Consider the following 23491-nt stretch of genomic DNA (forward strand, 5'->3'; position numbering starts at 1 on the left):
GAAAAAGCTTGAAGAATGGTCCGAAATATGGCAGATGGAGTTCAATGTAGATAAATGTGCAGTTCTTCACCTAGGAAAAAACAACAGAGAAGCAAACTATATAATGAAAGAAAAACCCCTGCAGAAATCCAATGGGGAAAAAGACCTAGGAGTATTTATTGATAGGAAGCTAAACTTCAAGAAGCAAATTAAAGATGTTCAATCTAAGGCTAGTAAAACACTCGGAATAGTGAAAAGAAATTTCAAGAATCTGAAAACAAAACACATGACTACCATCTACAAGACTATGGTTAGATCAAAGCTGGAATATGCTAACTGCATATGGTATCCGAAGTTTGAGGGAGACAAAGACAGTTTGGAAAGAGTGCAAAGGAGAGCAACAAAACTTATCACACACCTGAAAGACAAAACATACTGTGAGAGATTGAAAGAATTAAATCTCCCGACCTTAGATTACAGGAGAAGAAGGGGAGATATGATCCAAACATATAAAATAGTAAAGGGAATAGACAGGGTAGAGGCAGGATTCCTTAAACCAAACAAGAACATTCAGACACGAGGAAACAGCAAGAAACTGAAAAAAGAACGTTTTAAAACAAATGAAAGAAGGAACTTTTTTTCATCTAGAATTGTAAATAACTGGAATAAACTACAAGAAACCACAGTATCAGCAAAAAATTTGAATAAATTCAAAGCAGAGTTGGAGATAAGCAACACCCTAGGAAACAAGTTCAATTATAAAAATTGGTCCAATCATTAATAGATGAGGAGGAGCGAAGGAGACTACACCAAGTCTAAAAGCTCTATACAGAGGTATCCAGGTATAGGCATTACTTACTTAATAAACTCGTGATTTTGATATTGTAATGGGCAGAACCACGGTTCAATCAAAATACATTCCAGATTCAATTTTTAAAATTAAAATTAAGCCACCACCACTCACTCATGCAATTTTAATTAATTCCAATTCACAAACGGCTCTCAAGCTCTATCTACTGTGACTGTACTCGTAATTTAATTTAGACATTCCAGTTCCAATTCCATGATACATTGATTTTGATAGAACGTTAGATGCTCCAAATAATTCTTCACTAAAAAATACAAACATAATGCCTCACCTTTGTTCACCTTTGTATCACATCAAAACAACGAACAAAACAATGAACCTCGGAGACTGAATCGATAGACTTGTTACACACGGTCAGCCCACGATATACGAAGTAAACAACTGTTAGAATTGAATAATAATGGATAATGACAATGAGTGATTGCCTAACTTCGGGGTAAACATCCCTAAGCACTTGAATGGATGGAGCTGCGTAACATGGTTGTTTATCTTTAAGCGATAAAGTTTTATATAAAAGGATGGTTTACTCACCATATGAATCAGGACAGTTAGTAAATTCTCAAAAATTCATGGATAAAATGCAGGAAATAAAAATTTTCACATTACAGACATCAACACAAGGCGACTTTTTTCAGTTACAGTGATATCGCGAGTTTTCTCGTCAGCCGAGATTTGAGAGTAGGTCATCGACCTTTCTGAGCAAAACAAATTAACGGGCCGTCCTGTTTACTGTTTACGTTTTCCTAGGGAGACCTAGGCCTAGGCTTGGTATAACTATTCAGTTGTCGCAAGCTTTCAAGAATCTGTCAAGAGTTGTACTGCAACCACGCTAAAAATTTTCTTTAAAAATGGCATACTAGACAGCATAGAATTTAGGGATTGCAAGTTCGTTTGCAGTATGAATATGTCAAATAATAGTGGCAATGTTTAGTCAAGCCGGTGACTTTGATAGTGATAGGGCTATCGTTTGTTCAATAAAATGAAATTAGGCCTTTATCATTGAATAACATAATTTGCTCTTTACCGATATAATCAGTCGTTTATTTTAAGACTTTTAATTTTTAAAATCCGCGACATGTCTTCTGGCAGATCCTTCCTCCAATGTCAATGATTATTTAAATCGGTTGTTGGGATAGGGCACTTTGAAGAGGTGCCTTATTTATCATTTCACCGTAATCAGCCCTATGTGTAAACAAATTAAATTGGGGCTAGGACATAGAATTAAACGGGTAAATTCCTTGGGCTAGGACGAATTATAATTTCAGTCTTCAATCCATTCATCATTCATAGTGGTTGGGGGTCAATGATCAGACTCACAATACCATAAAATTAAAATACCTCTTCACAGATAATGGGCCAAATTTGAAGCCAAAGCAGATCAGGAAAATAAAATGAGCCATGAAAAAAAGGGGTAATTCACGTATCTAATTGTCATTGTTGATACTGGTAGAGGAATGAGACCTAATGCCTAATGAATGAGTGTGAGTAGAGAAACTGAACTCATGATGAAGATGATCGCCATATTAATATGATAATCTGAGGCAACATTGGAAGTTCAGACTTTACAAACCGGGCACTTTGCAGATCAATTTTTAAATCGTTGTGGCACTTCGGACTCGAGTCTGAATAGTCTCCCGTGACTATTCGGACTCAAACTCTCTGTGTTCGTGCGCATACAGAAGGGAGTACGACACAACGTGGGCAGTAGGCAGAGAGGTATGGGAGTAATGAAGAACTATCTAAAAAAAGAGCTCGCCCATATCACAATGACTCAGCTTATATCCCTACTTTGGACTGTAGAAGGATTGTTGCCTGTCTCACAATGTAATTTTATTATTTATTTTTGTCCTGATTTTATTTGGACATCGTGTTATGTTGTTAGTTACTTTGACTGACTCTTTTCTATTTAACTTCTATCTGGACTTCCAATTGATCCATGATTTTGTCTTTCTCATCAAATAAAGCGGGTTTAGACTACCTGTTGATAGTTACTAAAATCATAATTTTGATTGAATTAAAATACAAAAAAGCAACAACACAAACAAAAAACAAATAAACAAGAAAAAACTACACTGCCACTGAATACTACTCAGATTGAGTCCGAATAATCGGTTGACTGCACATGCGCATTGGAATTTGAGTCCGAATAGCCACGGGAGACTATAAGGACTCGAGTCCGAATAGCTGCAGCCTTTTTTAATTGTCACTTAGATGGTCAATTTTTAACTTCAACATACTCATAACTGTGCTTTGGATCCACCAATTTGGTTTTGTGGCGCTACAGCAAGGTGAAACTATACTCTTAATTTTCACTCTTTCTTGTTTTGTTTTTTTCAGGACGGAGGTGGGGGGGGGGGGGGGGGGGGTGTACAAGGAAGGAGTCCTGAATTCTCCTGTTAGATTTCATTCTTTTTCAACCCCTGTTTCAGAGGGGCAGGGGGGAGACCCCCACAAATACAAAAAAACTTCAGTGAGGCAAACAGGTTCCTTCTTGGCAATTTTGCAGCGTTCATCAAGGGCCACTTCTTTTTTAAAAGACCCCCGGGCCCAGATTTATAGTCTAGTTATAGTTATTTGATAAAGCCAGAACAAGCAGTTGAAAAAAGAGAGAAATCACTTTTTTTTTTTTAAAAGTCTCTAATCCAATGTATAAAAAAGTTATGGGCTCACTCTTGTAATGGAAATTCTCTCTATCCTGTGTAAAATATTAGCCATTATAAGAGTGTTTAAACGAGACCAAAATTGCTTTCAGTTATCTGATGTGCAAATATGTGCAGATAGCTCAAAGCCATTAAGTCCTTTGTAAATGACACCAGTACAGTCCCTTCATACTGTATAGAGGAATCCATGTATAAAGCCAGATATACAGGGACCCAGTAATAACAGAGATTTTGAAATACCTGGATTTTTTCCCCTTCCTTTGCCATTAGTAAACTTTACCGGCTATTGCAAGCATCGGAAACCCGCTTAATAACTCAAAATACATTAGCCCAAATTATACTCCGGAAAGCCTACAGCTAAAGGCAATGGAGAGGTAGGCTGGGCTCAGTTCATGAGTACTCTTTGTGTGTGTGTGTAATAGCTACTTACTATACAGTCCACTCCGGATAATCGCAACATTTCCAAAGAAATGGAATTAATTCTATATAAAAGTCTCTGGTTAATTGCAACAAACTTCAGTTACTCGGAACAAATTTCCGACCTCAAAAAGCGGCAAATTCAAGAAATCAATCAAACAAAATCTCATGATTAAATAGCATCATGGGTGAAATCATGACATGTTGAAGAATCATGGTGGGTGGGGTTTAATGCTATAGTAGTGTGGCACCACTCTATTCAAGACTAAAGAGGACAAGGGTTTGCAATATAGGTTTTGTGAGGTCATCTGTGACCCTTGGTTGGAGGCGAGGGGCTGGGCATTGTCTTGACAACCAGGAGACAATGACAGTTGTAAGGAGAGACCGAGCAATATCCTTTCTTTTAGAATTGACTACTGTGCATTGTGACCAATGGGTTTGGTGAAAAGCTTATTTTCTCTCATCACGGCTAATCTCTTTAACTCTTACAAATGTTCAGAACTAAAGCGTGAAAGTTAATCCAATCTGAATAAGATGTCGGCTTGCATCACAGCTGCTTTTGCTTGTCAAAATCTATACAGGGCTGCCATATGGATTTTGTTTCAATCAAATTGCTCAGTCTGTGGTGGACTAGAAACAACGTTTACAACAAGTGGTATGAGTTTACCATATATGTGTAAATTGTTACAATAGTGGACAGGAAAACCAACTTCGGTTAATTGCAACTTCAGTTAATAGCAACATTTTTGCTTAAACAAGGTGTTGCGATTATCCGGAGTTGACTGTACTACATTATTTTCAGTGTTAACATGCACCTTGCTGCAGGCAGACAGTGCGTAGTACAAAACGCACACACACACAATAGTCAATTTGAAAGTTAGAGAGAGAGAGAGTGACAACCATTTAGATAGTTCTCGTGAAATTAGGTTATAACATGGATTTTCGGCTGGTCCCACCATCATTGTTATACTGAGGTTCCAATGTACTTGTTGCAGAGAGGTTTTGTTTTCACTTGAGTCAACAGCAAATTCTCGTAGGTCAATGTAAAACAAACATAAAAATTATTGTATTTATATATAAGAGGATTTCTTTTTATCAACTTAATAATTAAGAATTTAAGAGAGAACTTTCATTTATCACATTGGTTGCTCTGTTGATATCTGGTGAATCTGCTGTTGGCTCAAGTAAAAAATTTCTTTAAAGTTACAAATTTAAACCAAAGAAAAAAGTCACTGACCCAGAAACAGGAAAACAAAAAGATGTTGTATGCAAAAATGTTTTGGTTTTTTTTTCAGAATCGACAGACTTGTTACAGATAGTAGACCAAACTAGTAGTGACTTTGCCATTGAGTGAGTTTCTTTGATCATAGCAGAACTTTGTGTCTTTCAAAGCAATGGAATCTTCATGGCAGCGACCAAAACCCTGTGAAACCATAAGCAGTTATTCACTGGGTAAAGTGTCAGAGCTGATGATCCTAGACCACCAATGTGGAGTATTGGTGCATAAAAGATGTATCCTTTTGCCTTATTGCTTTATTTCATGCATTCAGTTTTATATCACACATCTTATCTCACAATATGGACGAGGTGAGTCAAAAAGTAATTGGACAAATTTCCTACTCAGTCATTTCTAATTCATGTGACGTCATATTTGGCTCAATTGAACTTACACGTGTACTCTTTAAACTGAAAGTTGAAAATTTTAATTCTGTCAAATTTTGACAAAGTTAGTCACGGCAGTTTAAAATGGCTGCCCCCACGAATGTCTGTCAGTGACAGGAAGCTGTCATTCAATTTCTTGTTTATTGAAGAACAAACCTAGAGGAACATTTTAAAACACCTTGGGAAAGTTAATAAAATCAGGCTTTTTGTAGAGCATTATTTTTAGGTGAGTTGAACGTGTATTTTGTCATTTAGGAGAAAATGAGATGCAGTCCAACACCAACCTGAAGCCCCCTCAACCATGTCTTTATCTGACAAATCTTGTGATTGTCGCCGTCCACGCAGTATCCCCTCAGTGAATCTAATAAAGACAGAAGCATTGATCAGATCTGATAGAAGACTTCTCTTGATGAGATAACAACAGGTACAAATAGACTTTGAAGTGACTGAAAGCAAGAATTCGTCGAGTTTGACTGGATTTGGAATGAGTACCATTTCTTCATGAAAAGGGAAGTAATTGATGGGCAATGCTGTCTCACCCTCCGTATTCACCAGATTTGACACTTTCAGGCTTCCATCTTTTTGGTCCACTGAAAGAGGCCTTGAGGGTACTACATCACTTTGAAGATGATGAGGAAGCAAGACAGTTGTGAAAAATTGGCTGAAAGTTCAGTCAACTCAGTTTTATGAGGACGGAATACATGGCCGTTACAAAAATGTAGACTGTGACTATCGAGAGAGGCGGAAACTATGTTGAGAAGTAGCATTCTACTCTGCTAATGCCAAGGTTTAATTTGAGGTAAGATGCATGGTATTGATTCAATTTTTTTAAAAGTAATAAGTATAAACAGAGTCCCACTCCTTTTTAACTCACCCTCGTACATCACAAAATAACTTTTTTTGGGAATGGTTGTTCAAAGCTTGATTGAAAATAAGTATTAGTGATAATTGTCTTCTACAGCACTTCTCCCACTGATGGCTTAGGCATATCAGTCGCTGTGACATCTGTCACTTTGAGCTGAAAGGGTTTCGGACATATTGCTGGTATATTCATCATTCCGAGATGTCAAAATTCTGGTTTGACCTGAAAAAAATTTGTCTGGGCTTTAAAAAAAGAAAACTTATATCATACTCTGGGGGGGGGGGGGGTGTCTTATTACTCCCAAGGATATCTTCCACAGACATAGCTTCATAGCATCAAACCACCGTACAGCATCACTGTCATCCATTACAAATTATACCACCTCATCAACACTATTTCACTCTCATATCTACTGCAACCACCACATCATCATCACTTGCTTTTCATTTCTGCTCATAGGTGGTTAAATTTGTACCAACCCACTCATGATGCATCTTGATGTTTTTGTATTGGGAATGCAGTATGAACTTTATCGATAATATTATTTGATTTTCCTTATCATATGTAACAGGTCTTCAAAATCTTGAATATAGAAAAGCTCAGCAATTGTTTTCAAAGCATATGAAACTGCATGGTCCAAAAACTCTAAATCCGTATTTTGTGAGTATTTTAAACTTTTTTTTTAGATAATTCTGTTCTGTAAGTTGCAAACTTAATGAGATGCTTGAAAAAAATTGTATAGATACACTAATAAATAACAGTAAATGAGTTAAGATTATCCAAAGAACAACTTATGAGTGAATTTTTTTTAAAAGCCTTAAGAACGACGAATGATTAAAAAGAGGCAAAATAACCATGAATGAGTAATAAAGGAAAAGAACCAATAATGTGGCAAGAGACTTAAGAACTAAAATTGAGCGAAAAGTAGCAAGAGGCTAAAAATAAAAGCCTATAATAATAATAATAATAATAATAATAATAATATAATAATAATAATAATAATAATAATAATAATAATAATAATAATGATACTAATAATAATAATGATGATAATGATAATAATATAATAATAATAATATATGATAATATTGCTAAAATAATAATAATAATAATAATAATAATAATAATAATAATAATAATAATAAATAATAATAATAATAATATGATGATGATGATGATGATGATGATGATGATGATGATGATGATGATGATTTGATGATGATATATAATGATATGATGATATATGATATGATATGATGAATGATGATGATGATGATGATGATGATGATGATGTTGATGAGTGATTTATGATGATGATGATGATGATGATGATGATTGATGATGATAGATGATGATGATGATGTATTGATGATGAGATGATGTTGATTGATGATGAAGATGATGTATGATGATGATGATAGATGATAGATGTGAGTGATGAATGATATATGATTGAAAGAGTTGATGTATGATGAGATGAATGATGATTAGATAGATGATCATGATGTTAGAGATGATGATGATGATGATGAGGATGATGAATGATAGATATGAATGATGAATATGATGAAAGAAGAAGATATGATGATGATGAGTGATGAGATGAATTGATGATAATATGATGATGATGATGATGATGATGATGATGATGATGATGATGATGATGATGATGATTGATGATGATAATAATAATAATAATAATAATATAATAATAATAAGTAATAATAAATAATAATAGTGCTCATTTGTTAAGTGCAGCTTATCCCGCGATATAATGCAGGCTCTGGGCACGTTATAATGGCATCGGGTCTAACTGGCTACTCTTATTTTTAGACTCACCAATTAGTTTCGTGATTTGTTACTTCTTTAAAATTCGTTAATTCATCTCCATGAAATTTTTTGTGGTTTTGCATTTATGAAAATTAAAGATGTAGCAAGATGCTAAAATGCCCATTACGAGTGAAAAGGGATCAAAGAACCAATAATGAGTTGGAAGAGGTTCAGAAGTCCTGTAGAAATTAAAAGAGACCCAAGAACCAATAATGATTAGCAAAAGGTTCAGAAGTCCATTATAAGTTAAAAGCAACCCAAGAGCCAATCATGAGTGACAAGAGGCCTAAAAGAGGAGACAGGACCAAAAAGAATATGGAACAAATAATTAGCCAGATGCCAAAGAACCAATACTGAATTAATAATAATGCAAAGAGGCCACAGAACGAATAATGAGTAGAAAGAGACCAACCGTGGATGAAAAGAGGTAAGATAAATAATAATGAGTGAAAAGAGGCCTAAGCACAAGTACTGAGTGAATAAAAATGGAAAAAGCTTTGAAATGTAAATACAAGGAATGATTGCCTTGGATAGCTGGATCTGAAATATGTAGTCTTGCTAAAAGTACTCTGTTGTAAACATGGCACTACATTTGGAAGTTCACAATTGTTCATTACAAGTAATAAATAAATAAAATAAAATAAAAATGAAATAAAATCCCCTTTATTCATCCTATACGGGAAATTTATCTCTAGGGTCTATTCCAAGGGAATCAGCCACAGTGCAGCACCGCAATTTGAGCTAGGGTGAGGTGTCTTGCACAAGGCCACACGGCGAGTGATCGAACTCGGTACCTTTTGGGTACGAAGCAAAGACTGTACCACTGAACCACGCTGTCCCTTGACACAGATAAAATTTCATTTTATGGGACTGAAAGCTCATAAGGGTTACTTTTTATTGCTATATTTCCAGAGGGATGAAGGAATAGATTTTTTCTACTTGAGCAAAAATGATATCTTTTTGGTGGCAGCAACAGCATCACCCCCGGTGGAGGAACCCCTCGCAAGTATAATTTTCCTGGACATATTAAAGCGGTGAGTCTGTCATGTATTTTAAAGTAAATATAAGGCTGCCTAAAGTTTTGAACCATTAATATATAGAATAGATATATGTATATATAACAAACAAAAAAAAGAATAAGGAATGTTTCTGGCTTCTTTCTTCTTTACTTTTTTTTTCTTTTTCTAGTTCTCGGATGGAAAAGGAAAATTATATTTTGATATAAAACTTTTAAATTAACAAATTGCATCTTAATTAATATTACACATTTAAAATAAATTGATAACCCAAATAAAAATGTGCAAGCAGAGGAACTTTATAGGTAAATAAAGACAAAGTTACATGTAAACTTGACGTTAGCTGCTATACATGTTGAAAATCTGATTTTTCTTTATTGGAGCCAAACTATGCTTACTTGCTATCCAAACTTTCATGCTTAAAAAAAAACTGAATTCCAAGAGGAATATGTCATCCTGTGAAAGTTTGTTTTATTTTTGTTTGTTTGTTTTTTAAATATCACAATTGGCTTCAAAGAATTTCTCGTTATCTTGAAAATGACAATAACTGAAAATGACATTGGAAATAGACAACATATATATCCCTATTTACCGTATCGAATAATGATCATTAATAAATGGTTAACTCTCATAGCTTCACATCAAAACAAAACAAAATTCAAATAACAAATGATTAATTAAAATTCTTCTTCAATGGAAGTAAATGAAAAGTAAAACAAAATACATTACTATCTTCTCGGAGTTATAGCGCTATATAAGATTTCAGCATTATTATTATTATTATCTTTATGTTCCAAAACCAAAGCTATTTTGTTGATTTGATAGAAAGTTATGGTCTTATTGTATTGTCCACGCTGTGCAGTGGGGTGTTTAATAAACAGAGTTGCTAACTAGTATGATTTATTAAATACACTTGTTGTCCAAGACATTTGAAACTATGGGAATTTGGACCGAAATATGCTAACAATAAAAAAATAAAAAAGATGTCAGGGATTGAAACATAAAGAGAGAAAAGGAATCAGAGGTTATTGTCTCTTCCCTAATCTGGACTTGAGTAGGAAATCAAAGGTTTGTCACAGGAATCTTAGGCTTCCCTTCTCTCTGCTAGGTTTATAGGTGTAAATTTGACCAAAGCTACACATTCTGAAAATGTGATTATTTTGTATGGAAAAAATATGAGAAAATCAGTCTATATTTTGGCAATATTATAATAAATTCTTTTCGAATGTTTGAAGTCAGTTGGCAAGTGTAACAAAAAATCAATAGTCAAAGTGGATGTCCTTGGTAAGTGACGTAGGACTGAATCCTGATGAGACATGATTGATAACTTTTTAGAATTGATATCTTTTGTTTTGATGTAAATTTTAAGTTGCAGTGTTCTGTGATTAAGGCAGTCTCCCTTTACAACACACTACATAGGTATCGTGAATAGTGGAGGACAAAAAAAAAAATATGTATCCTTTTTTTCAGACTCTATGATATATTGAAAAACTGCGTTGGTGCTGTCAATGAAGCCTACATCACTGTAAATAAAATGCTGGTGTTTGAGATCCTTGATGAAATGACGGTATTTAATCATTTTCTTCTTTCCTGCTCAATGCAGTTTTATTCACTTGAAGGCAAAGCCATGATAAATATGAAGTTGTCTTTTTTGTTGAATTATTAAATCCTAGAATTTTTTTTCACTTTCCATGTGAAAAACAGTGAAGAAAAATAAAATCAAACGCAAAAACTAAGAATTCTCCTAAAAATTTGAAATCTAAGGGTTTTGAAGTTAAATATTACCCAAAAGAGTGTTATGAACTCAGCACCTTGCCAGCAATACAAACAATAAACAAGAAAATGGGGAACAGAATTAAGTAAAACAAATGACTGTAATTAGAAATGCATGTTCTGCTTGTTTATGAGAGCTCGAAGGAGAGTGAAATATGTGTGCATGTCTAATGGAAAATTTGGGCAGAGAAAGAAAGCAGTGGTCGGTGAGAAAATTGTCTAAAATTTTTATATTAGAAAATGTGGAGGGGCCACAAAGTCGCAAGGCAAAGCTGGTGTTGAGAGAAAGAAAAAGTAGTTCTTCAGAGCCATGAAGCCCATGGAGCTGGAGTTTATCCCCAGTGTTTAACATACAAAACCAATGACATGCCATCCTTTGGTTAGGATACTAGTTTATCACAAAATACTTACAGCCATATCTGGGTAGGCTTAGGGGTTAGAAAAAAAGATTCGAACTTCATGAGGAATGGGGATCAAAACCAATCCTTTGGTGTGTGAAGTTTGAGAGGTTAAGAGAAGTAGAGCTTTTATTCCATTATATTAAAGTTAGTCCCAGGTACCCAATCAGTTTTTGAAATATCATGAGCAATATATGCATGCGTTTAACAAAATGTTCTTTTCCCCTTATACTTTTGGAAAAATTAATGGGTTTATAGATAAATTATTTTTTGGAAAAAAAAGGTGGCCTGTTTTGTAAATCTTATTGTTCCTTTCTTATGATCTAATTATTAATTATTTATCTTTTTTGTTTGCCACAGATTTTTGGATACAGTTTTGCATCCTCTTATAACGAAGTAAAACCCTTCCTGACTTTAGAGCCTGTAAAGCCGAAGATTGCCAAACAAGATGATATAGCTTCAAGATTTGTAAGCATTCGTAGCTTTATCAGTTCTAGGTATATAGTAATGCAGAGGTTTCCAACTAGTACCTGCTGGTTGAACGCTCTTTTTTCTAATAAAGTACTCCAATGAATACAAGAGCCTCGAAAAAAAGAGTAAAACAATAAGCATAGATTGTTTTCGGCTCAAAACCCTTTTTCAGCAATTGACTAAATTAGTTAAGACGTTTATACATCACTTAAAATCCAGAATATAATAATAATAATAAGCATACTTCTGTAGTGCCTTTCATTGAAACCTCAAAGCGCTTTAAAAAAAAAACAAAAACAAAAAAAACAGGACTTTGTTCCCATAGATGGGAGAAATATTCCCAACATGTCCAGTCAAGAAATATAATGATGAAAAGTCACTTTTTGACATTGTATTTCCCAACTGGGACTTTTCGTCAGTGTATTTCTCAACTGGGACTGTCTGTACATTTTTAAGCATTACTTTTTAGCAGTTTGGTATTCGTCATATCTCCCTCATTCATTTTCCAATATTTATTTGCCAAATAAAGTCCCTTAAAATCTATGAAGTTGTGGTCAAATAATTAGGTGACCAGTGATGTTTTCACTTGTTTTGCAGATTAGAATTAGGTCTGTCCTTTGTTTTGAACTTAAATTTATGAATGGGTGGCAGATAGTCAGCATGAAGATTTAGGAAGATTTTTACATAAGGCTAATTCATTATTTATTTTCACTTTTACTTTAATTGGTTTATAAGTCCTGATCAAGTAGATACGTTTTTAACTAGGTTTTGAAGTTAAGATAGATATTCATGTGAATTCACTTCTAGCAGTAGCAGTGAATAAAAAAAATAGTTTGGTGCCGAAAAGAATGCATTTTCTTATCTTAAGTTTGTTACAATAATAGTCAAGATTTTAGGGGCCTGATAGCTGCTCGACTTTGATTATTCAAGTGCTAGAAATATTTAATGTGGAGATTTTGTACTGAATTTTTGTTCCTGACCGGAAGGAAGTCTGTGTAACTCCATGAGGTGTTTGAACTAATTTTTATCATTTTTTATATGTATGTGTTAATATTATTTTAAGTGTGGCTCTTTTAGTGAGTATCCAGTGATTGTGTCCAGGTGCAGCATTTGTATTGTTTGACTAGACACAGGGATAGATGCCTTGGAATCCATTGCTCCCTAATCAGATTGACCCCCTTACACTTGATTTCTTATATTCTAATCTTCTGACCATCCTGTCATCTCACAGAGATGCCTTAAATTACATGTCACAAATGCTATAGTAATAAAAGTCCTAAAAGCAAACATGACCATATTAAGCATTTAAAACTTGGGCATTTATTTAAAGCGCAATATCCACTAAACGTGCTCAAAGCTCTTTACAAGGTATCCCAAGCCAACAGCAATACTTAACATGTAGGACGAGACATGGCACCTGTTAGCTGATATTACAGTATTTTTTTAGAGAGAGAGAGACAATGCTGTTTTTGGCCAGATACTCATTTTACACCTGGGTACAGTGAGAGTATGTGAGTAAAAAGCTATTTCCAAGGACTTAGCTATGCATGCTTAGTGCTGGACTCGAGTCCTGGACCTTTCAGTCTGAAGGCGAGTGTCATACCACAAGACCACATAGCCACACAAATTAATTATAAATTCAACATACATACTTAGAAAAATATTTTTAAGCCATCATGCGATTCAGAATTACAATTTTTCTTTTTCTCTTAGTTTGGAATAAATGTAGGAGACGGAACAAAAACACATACGGCCTCATCAGAGGTAGGTTTTCTTTCTGTTCCATTTATTTCTTTCATTCTACTCTCGCTTATCACTTTGCTCTGCTTAAGTTTTTATATTTTTTTTCGATTGTGTCAAGCATACTTTTAAAAAAGTAAAAAGTTTTCCTATCTATATGTTTTGAATTGATCACCTCTTTTAAATGATGAATAAAAACAATTTCAGGTATTAGACATCATAACTTCTTTCAACAGTTTATGGTTAAATATTTCATTTTTATTTTAATGTTTGAAACTCGTATGATAATGTAAAGATAAGTCTAGATCATTAAGATATTGCTGCTAGGTTTAAATTTTATCAAGTATAACTTTAAACTCGCTCCTCCCATGCGTCGCACTTAAGGACAAATATTTCTGGTAAAAGGCTTAAGTAAGGAAATTATTCGCTTAAGAGGTTAAGAATCAAACTATTTGTTTCCTTTTAGTCCAAACCCAAGACCCCAAACTCAGCTTATATCAATATAGTTGAAGGTGTCTCTGCCATCTTTGGACCAATGGTAAGTAAATTTTATCTTTGTAAATATATTATGGGATTAACACCAATAAACAGTCAACAATTTATATCTGTTTTGAGACTGAGCAAATTATTTACTGCTGCTGAATAGTAGTTTGGATTTTTTATTCTCTGGAATTGCCTGTCTTTGTCTTTTAAGACTTACTATAGGTTTAAGTAAATTGTATAAATAAAATTGTGCATGATAGTAATGTTTGGGAAATCTATATCTATCTTTTACTTTCTATATCTCTAAATTCACTTATTCTTTAAACAAATATGCAGACCCTTAAATGAAAATATCAGATAGTATAGAATATTGCTGGTATAGAATCATTGTTAATCAAACGGCAGAGATATGAGCTATTTTTCTATTAACGCTTCTCTTTGAGACTTTAAAATATGTTTTCGCTCATAGCAAATTATATGTTCTCGTCTATTAGAGAGCGAGAGAGACTGGGAGTGAGATAGAAAGATAGATGGAAGAAGAGAAGAAGAGAGAGGGAGAGAGAGAGAGAGAGAGAGGAGAAGAGAGAGAGAGAGAGAGAGAGGAAGATTTGAATGGATTGAAGTTATTGTTATGCGCCTAGAACTTTATTGTATAGAGGAGTGGGCACAATATAAATAAATTTCATTATTATTATTATTATTTTATTATTATTATTATTATTATTATTATTATTATTATTATTATTATTATTATTATTATTATTATTATTATTATTATTATTATTATTATTCCTCTCAGTATCTTTTTTTCTTATCTCTTTTTTTTTTAATCATACAGGGAGAAATGTGTAGTTCTGAACTTTGGGGTAAATTAACCCTGATCAGCAATTTAGATAGGCCTTCTCCAATTTCCATAGAACTAAATCCTGACTTGATAATAAAAGACTCAGTTTCATCACTGGGCAGAGGTAAGCCGTCAATATTTATGACAAATTGTGACTCATCCTTTCAATCTAGGTATAATTTCAGGTATTAGATTATCATAACTTCTTCCAACAGTTTATGGCTAAATATTTCGTTTCTATTTTAATGTTTTGAAACTCATATGTTAATGTAAAGATAAGCCTCGATCTTGTGAAAGCCAGCTCGTAAAAACCATAGAAGAAATAGGAAAGGCATCAGACAGCTGAAAACAAATGGATCTACTTGTTTTAGACTTTTCTAAGGCATTTGATAGTGTGCCACATAAACGACTCCCCAGAAAACTGGAACACCATGGAATTAAAAACATCGACCCAAAGTCCCCTGAAAACAACATTGATGAAGAAAATGACCCAAAACAGAAGGAACAAAAGCTAATCTACTGGCATGAAGACTGGCTCTGCGATAGAACTCAGGAAGTAGTCGTGGATGAACATAGAAGTGAGAAATGCAACGTTTTATTGGAGGTTTTACCTCAAGGAACTGTCCTTGGACCACTCTGCTTTCTAACATTCATTAACAAATTTGGAAGAAACATATCAACTCTTACTAAGCTCATACTGTTTGCCAATGACAGCTTCTTATTTCGAGTCATTGAAACCCAGAACGATGCAGACATATTACAGAATGATCTTGACTCACTTCTATCGTGGGCACAAACCTGGGCAGATGAAATTCCATCCCAAGAAATGTTCTGTAATGTCAATAACAAACAAAAAACAGAAGATTTATTATAACTACCAAATAAGCAGTCATTTATTAAAACACATGGACACAATACCCTACTTGGGAATCCAAGTAAACAAATCACTGAATTGGAACAAACATATTGATAATATTGTGGCAAAAGCAAATCGTACCCTTGGCTTCCTGTAGTGCCCCCTAAAGGTGAAATGTTTTAGTCAGACCTGTATTGGAATATGTGGGCACAGTGTGGGATCCTTATCAGCAAGGCCACATCAGGAATATCGAACAAGTTCAAAAGACAGCTTCGAGATTTGTCACCAACAATTACTTGTGCGAACCAGGATGCATTACTGAGGCCCTGAAATTGTTGCAGTGGAAAACGCTGGAGAGTAGGCGGAAAGAAAAATGCCTCCAATCTTTCAACTCAATCACACAATAATGGAAAAGTCACCACATAGTTGTATAAAATCTGCAGTGATGGGTAATACGCCTTTTGCAAATAAAGACGTTGAACTTGAACACCAAACCAGCCGCTGAAAACCAAAACAGAAACTAAAATTAATTCATGCTTTATGGGCCATTATTGCTTTTCATTAAGTGCACCCTCCCCCTTTTATTTTATATTTCAATGCATGACCGTTAATTTGGGTAATTATCGTATAAACAATGCTTTGATAATTCAGAAAGACAAAGAAAATTTTAATATTTAAATTATTCAAACACCCTTACAAAATCCTTGTCTGGTCTAGGGACAGATATTGTAAGAATTCTGTACGAAAACAATATAACCTTCTGGATGAATAAACGAAGTATTGTGAAGTACCCAGAGCATGTTGAAAACAAGGAAATGCACCATGTGCATATGCATATTTATTAATTTGTTTATATGTATGTATGATACATGTCCTCTCTGTGTCATAATAATCAAACTACTTTAATTACTTCTTTAAATCTTATTCCCAGTTGCTGGATCCATTTACATTGAAACTCCCAGTTTCCATTCCTGCGTTGACTCATCTCAACTGGCAAAACATAAAACTCTTTTCGTGTTACCGCCATCTGGACAGGTAAATATATTATGGCTCATCCAAGTGATACACAAGAATTGAATTTATAACCATAAACTTATAGCGGTACAGTTTTGCTTCATACTTGAAAGGTACCGAGTTTGATTACTCTCGGTGCTGTGTGGCCTTGAGCAAGTCACATCATCCAAGCACAGTTTGCAGTACTCCACTGCGGCTGCCGTCTGGGCTATTCCAGTCTGCCCTTGGAATAGACCCAAGAGACAAATTTTCCCTATGGGATGAATAGTGGGAATTTAGTTTAATTTTTTATTTTTTTTTAATGTGTATTTCAATCCGTATCATTTTAAAATCCATGACTAATATCTTGTGTTTCTCTGTTTTAAATTTGAATTATTTTATTCAGTAATACGATAAGGAAGCCAGAGTTGCATAGATGTTATTGTTTTCTGAGTGAAAAGAAAAATTATGCGATGTTGGGTTAGAGTGAGATAAATTGTTAAATAACAAAATTTATCTCAGGCTTTGCAATCTTTGAGTGATTCATAGGAATTGATTGGATGCAGGACTTGTACATTTATATTGCTTATCACCAGTGATACAATCTTTTCTCCTTTTCTTTGGATGTGACAATTTGGATTTTTCTAGGCCCTGGGTAGCAATCAAATATATATTTGGGACACCCATGATTTTGGCCAAAGTCTCACTCCAGGAGAATAGGAAATAAGCATGAGAAAGAAAAATAACAGTAACACCACTATAACACCATCATCACTCCCAATATTCATTGATTACACAACACTTTCACACCTACAGCACCAATTTTATTACCACAACCCTGTCGTCACTATTCCGAATTTCCTATAGCTATTAAATGTTTTCACTTCGTTCATAAATTTTTAATTTTCATTTTAGATATTAGCATTCAATTTGCATTCCAGTATTAATTATAAAGGAATAAAAGTCGTCCTTGAGAGCCAATACGCCCATGGAGCCGGAATTTATCCTGGTTTCTATAGTTTTAAATGGACAATAACAATTGCTTGCTTTCCTTTGGATAGGATGCTAGAACACTTATTTTTCTTTTCATTGTATATAAATATTGATAAACTCTGGACCTATTATTTTTTATCTATTGTCATCCCATATCTTTTCCTGGCACCGAAGCAATTTAAAAGTGGTGCAAACACATATAACTAAAAAAATAAACCAAGGAGACAAAAAGAAAAGAAAAAAAACATAACTTGTTTTGTGGTTCTATGTTTATGTTTTAAATCTATCTTATTTCAGACCAGACTTATGGTGTACACCTTGTCAGACCCATCATGCATCAGCATTCCCATAATCCTCATTCCAACCCTGGCAGACATAAAAGATAGCAAGTAAGGTTATATTATGATAATATTTGTTGTGGTGGCAGAATTACATTTTTTAACATGTTTTTGATTCTTAGACCTCGTTTTATATGTTTATGAAATAGAAAAAAAACAAAAACAAAAATGATTTTGTCCGGAAGCAGTTATAAATTTGACAGTCAATAATTATTTGCAAGTCTGATAACTCAAATTTTATTGTCGCAATGTTGTAACAGAAAAGCCTTCAAACCAATATAAAATGTCCTTTTCAACACTGTTGAATTAAGCCTGTAATTGCATTCAGTTTTTTTTAAAAAGTAGTCCTTCAGAGCCATTGGACCCATGGAGCTGGAGTTTATCCTGGTTTCTATAGTTTGCTACAGACAATAACAATCGCTCGCTACCCTTTGGATAAGATGATAGTCTATTGCAGAGGACTTTTTACCAGATCTAACTGATCCAGTTACCCAAGTACTGATGGGAGGTCAGAAAAAAATATCGACTGCACCCGGCATCGATCTCGGTCTCTTTGCGTGTGAAGCGAGTGCTCTATTAAATGAGCTATCAGGACCCCCTGCATTCAGTTATCAGTTATAATACACTCCAATCTTCCCCCACCAAATGTATCTTATTTATATTTCTTCTCCTGTTAAGGCCAAAGCTTCAGGATGAAGATTGTATGGCCGTCTTTTCAGTAACAGGGGTTTTAAAGGGAAGAAGGGGGAGATTTTTTTAGTCATTTAAAAGTAGCCACCACCACTTTTGTAATTTTATGTCTGACTTTTGTGAAATAAGGATTGACCTTAGTCTTTGTTTTGTTTTTTTCTTTTTGAAAGCCAATTATTTGTCTTAAACAAATGATTTGTAAATTGACAAACTTAACGCTTAGGAACATTTTTAATATGAAAGATGTAGACTAGTCGGTCTGAGAACAGTATGATCAATCTGTCTTTACACTTATAGTTACAGTTCAACAAAAAAAAAATTAGTACTATAAAATATTTTATACTTTCTCTTCATTGGTACTGTTGTTTGACTGTACGAAATGGATCTATAGTATTTTTCCACTGATGTTTAAATGAATTGATAAAGTGCTGCGTGAGAATAATATGTGGCTATGAACTTTGTGAGATAAAGGTATGCTTATTCCATCTGTTAACAATCTCTGTGTCAATGATGAATTTTTTAAAAAGGTAAATGGATCATTCCACAAAACTAATAATGGCTTATTTTCTTTCTGACATTTCAGAGACAAAAATTTGAAACTGAGGCTGATCAATCAGGCTGAAAGTCATGCAGTTGCTTCATATGTCCAGATTAAAGTTCAGTTACCAGAAATGGTTGTGAGGTAATTTTTTATATTGTTCTTTCAATTCATTTCATTTTATTTTCATGAGACAAGAGAGAAAAAATGGCCCCCAAAACTATTTTTTTTTAAAGGAAAAATTTTAAAGTATGAATCATTATCCTTTTGAGTTTTTGCATCACTTCATAAACATTGTTTTGAATTTATTAAGTTAAAATAACGTCCATGCAGATCTCAACGGAACCAGACTGTAGCATGCTTTGAACTTACGCCCTGTAATTACACAGACAAGATTTTTCTCCAAGATAACTAGGAGTAGGTGGATAACAAAGGGTCTGTTCAATTAAGCGCAAATTCCTAGTTGCTTTCCGAGGTTTTCTTCTAAACTCATCAAATCTAACTTTGAATATATGGGTATGCACAATTCTCTTTTAACTACAATCACTGATATCATCATTAAGGGCTTTTCCTTTGAAAGTCTCATCTTTTAAATGTTGTTAATAATATGATAGAGTGTTTTGAATTTTTTGTGTATTTAAAAAAAAAAGTATATTGCATGCCATGTATATTGTGCGCTTAGAGCTATATTGTATGGGATAGGTGCTATATAAATAAATTACATTACTATTATTATTATTATTACGTTTTACTAAGCTTTCTTTGTTTTGTCCAAAAGTTGTATAAAATCTAATTTTAGAAGGTCTTGTTGTGAATTCTATAGTGACTGATAATGCATAAAGAATAATATGCATATTATTAAAAATACTTTTAAAAGTTTTCATATAATAGTGGTACTTGAATACAACTGCGCATGCTAATCTTATTTTATATTTAGCAACTGAGTATATTTTTTTTTATTTGAAAAGTATCATAAATCTCTATGGAAAAAGGACAACTCGGATTTTGAGGGCTAGGGATGAATGAGTTAATGTAGAAGAATGAAATGGGATTTTGAAAGAAGATCTCTGTGTGAGATGGTATGATTATCTAGTTTAAAGTTTCTGACAGAGTCAAATAAGCATTTTTTATTCATTATATCTTTCTGCTTCTTTGCATCAGTACATTCACAAGTTCATCAGGAGAGGAGGGACAGTCAAGTCATTACGAGTCTGAGGAGAGGTTGTTGGAATGGGATGTGAAAAAGATGAGTGGGCGCTCAGAGCATGTCATCAATTCCAGGGTAAATATTGATTAAATAAGATTTGAATTCCGTATTGTAAAATAAATAAGATGTAAAGGCCAACACTAGAGGGGAATCAAATCAATGTCATGGTCAATAGAAAGGAACGGTTTTAACTCAAGCGTAACACCGACTATATCCGTAGTTTACCTGGATTACTTTTACCACCCCAACATTTATTACATTTTTCTGAGACAAATTATAGGCGAAGTATCAAGGCTACTGTTTTTAGTTTCTACATGTTAATGATAGTTGAATAAAACTATCTATGCCCTTGCTCATTTTTAATACATTTTTTCCAATTTTGAAAAGTACCAAAAAATCTCTAGGATTGAGTGAGTTAAAATGAAGTTCAGTCTTGGCTTTATATCGCTGTTAACTTGTTTGGAGGCCTCTGTAAATTCAAGTCTTAATGGTGTGTGACATTGCAATTTTTAAAAAATAAAAAAGGTGATTTTTTTCTTCTACTTTTTCTCTTGTTTTCAGTTGAAGACTCAAGGAGATGTAGAACTATACCTCTCAGACATAGGACCCATAACACTGACATTCAATTTGACACAATTTTCTGCATCAGGTTTAGTTGTCAAAAAAGCAAAGGTGGAGGTTAAAAATAGCTCAATGACAGCAACAGAGCCAGCTCCACAATGCTTCTTTGGAATGTCCACAAAGGCTGTGTCGTATACTGTACGCACAGATTCACAAACTAACGTCCCCAGTCCTGTTACATGATTAGTCGTTTTTGATGTAAAAAAAAGTCCTTCAGAGCCATTCGGCCCATGGAGCTGGAGTTTATCCTGGTTTCTATAGCGTGAAATGGACAATAGCAATTGCTTGCTACCCTTTGGACATGACGCTAGTCTGTCACAAAGTAATTTCTGCCAGATCTAGTAGGGGGGGGGGGGGGGGGTCAGAAAAAAGTCTCGACTGCACCTGGGATTAATCTTGGTTCCTTTGATTGTGAAGTGAGTGCTCTATTTTATTTTAAGATAAGATGGCCCAAAAGTTATTTACCAATGAAGTAACATAAACATGTTTTAATCTACTGGCTGGCTGAAATTTAAGCAATGTTGATAGTGGTCAGTGACTACACTGGTGACAGCGATCACTAAATTCTGGCCCTGGTGTCGTGTCATAGGGAAGCCACTTAAGACACATTTCACCACTCAGCTCGAGTATGAATGAGTATTTGGCTGTCGGTAGTTAGGGATATTGTAAGAATGCTAATAGAGAAAGGATACCTGATAATAATAAGATGACTTGTTCAGTATGAAATGGAACTTTGATTTCAAATGGCCTGGCCTGCTGGTGGGTGTAAATGAATGTGGAGTGTAGTGAGCATGTTATTGTGTGACTTTTACTCAACTTTTGATTGCATGTCTATATATTAATTTATTTAATGTCACATTTGTCTTGAGTTTAAAAAAGGTATGTGCAATATTATTACAACGGACGTTGCATTTCCAATAAACTTTTTAAAACCAGATTTGTATAAACTGTGTGGCTTTGTTCATTTGGTCTTGTAGTATAACATCCACCTTCAAACCTGTAGGACCCTGTATCTGAGGAATAAAAACAAATACAACCAACAACATTTAATGAATATATTATGTCCTGACATCACCACGCCCATGATGTAGTGGATGAGCACACATTAAAGCATCAGAAAAGTGGGCAGGGGGTTACATATTGTGTAGCAATGACTATGAAAAATGTTTTTTTCTCTTTTTGAGGAGAATTTTTGTCTAAAATCAAAGCCCTATCTCCACTGAGTAAAAATGTTTTTGAATTTTGAAAATCCATTCATAAATAAACAAGTTATGAAGTTTCAAAGGTGTCATTTATTTGGATGACCCGCAAAGAGGAAAAAAACACGAAAATATGGGACGCTTTTTCGGCATTTTTTTCGACCTTTGGTTGTATCTTGCGTAATAAGTGGATTAAAAGATTGAAACTTGAAGAGCAAATTAGGATGGTGTTTTGTAAAATACGGGAAAAGTACTCGTCATATTCATATGAAATTTTACAACCAAAAAGAAGAAATGTTCATGTATTACCTTGTCAGCGACAAAACCTCCATGCCCGGTAGTTTTAGAAATATTTTACTCCAAAGAGTAAAAATCTATTTTTAAAGGTCTTCTGGTAATCGCACGAGTTTTGTCGCTTGACATAATCTAAAATGACCTTTTTTCTAACTGTGTGCCAACTTTCAGTTATATTCATCAATAAACAGCGTCCTAATTCATTTTTAAAAATAGCATATACGAAATGGCTTCGTCCCATATTTTGACGCGAATTCGGGCACTTCGTAAGCGAAAAAGAGGCCCAAAGATTTGTGCGGGATAGTCATTGCTATATTGTGTCTTCTATCACCTTATATCTGTTTTCCAACATGCTTTCTGTCTTTGTCTTGGAATGAGATTACTTGGTTTTGTCCTGGCCGGAGTCCAAGCTGGGAGGGAAACAGTCAAATGCGTAGTTATTGTTTTGGGAGATAATATTTTTTTCCTTGTAAATTATCTCTGTTACGTATTATTATATTTGTTATTTTTTAATGTATAATGTAAGCATTTGAGTGTATTCCTCTTTGTTGGATTTTGTGCTTGTGTCCAGATGAGACTTATATGTGGTCTCAAACTAAGTACTTTGATAGTGTGCTCTTGGAATCTACATCTGATCCCTATTTGTTCCCAGTTCCCCTATGTCTTACTTTTTCTAGGGTGCTTTATTTGTAATTCTAGAACTTTTTACTATCCCATTTTCTTCCTTATTACTGGCGCTGATATAACCTAATTGTGTTG

At 34.2% G+C, this 23491-nt stretch overlaps 2 protein-coding genes across 12 annotated transcripts in view; one reads left to right on the forward strand and one right to left on the reverse strand.

Moving 5' to 3' along the window:
- Positions 1–1541, reverse strand: part of LOC144962414 (RAC serine/threonine-protein kinase-like) — a 26937-nt gene extending 25396 nt beyond the window's left edge. The window contains exon 1 of one of the 2 annotated variants that reach the window (XM_078895342.1): positions 1379–1541. The gene's annotated coding sequence lies outside the window, so the exon portion shown is untranslated. The remainder of the gene's footprint in view (positions 1–1378) is intronic. The other variant, XM_078895341.1, reaches the window with a different exon arrangement.
- LOC144962412 (uncharacterized) lies at positions 1533–22176 on the forward strand. Of its 10 annotated transcripts, none has more exons than XM_078895331.1 (15): positions 1560–1662; positions 2196–2671; positions 5220–5436; positions 7020–7108; positions 9191–9312; positions 10765–10861; positions 11826–11933; positions 13650–13700; positions 14143–14214; positions 14998–15127; positions 16791–16894; positions 18143–18234; positions 19457–19555; positions 20573–20693; positions 21180–22176. In XM_078895331.1, exons 3-15 carry the CDS (start codon positions 5319–5321, stop codon positions 21420–21422), a joined length of 1446 nt encoding a protein of 481 aa, XP_078751457.1. In that variant the 5' UTR covers positions 1560–1662; positions 2196–2671; positions 5220–5318; the 3' UTR covers positions 21423–22176. The 10 variants fall into 10 exon arrangements, with proteins under 10 accessions (XP_078751464.1, XP_078751457.1, XP_078751461.1 ...); XM_078895335.1 differs by having other exon boundaries at positions 2196–2258; XM_078895337.1 differs by having other exon boundaries at positions 1597–1615; positions 2196–2258.
- The last annotated feature ends 1315 nt before the right edge of the window (positions 22177–23491 follow it).

The sequence above is a fragment of the Berghia stephanieae genome, chromosome 1, assembly GCF_034508935.2.
Source record: "Berghia stephanieae isolate SIO BIC M18660-M18661 chromosome 1, UCSD_Bste_1.3, whole genome shotgun sequence".
Taxonomy (NCBI): domain Eukaryota; kingdom Metazoa; phylum Mollusca; class Gastropoda; order Nudibranchia; family Aeolidiidae; genus Berghia; species Berghia stephanieae.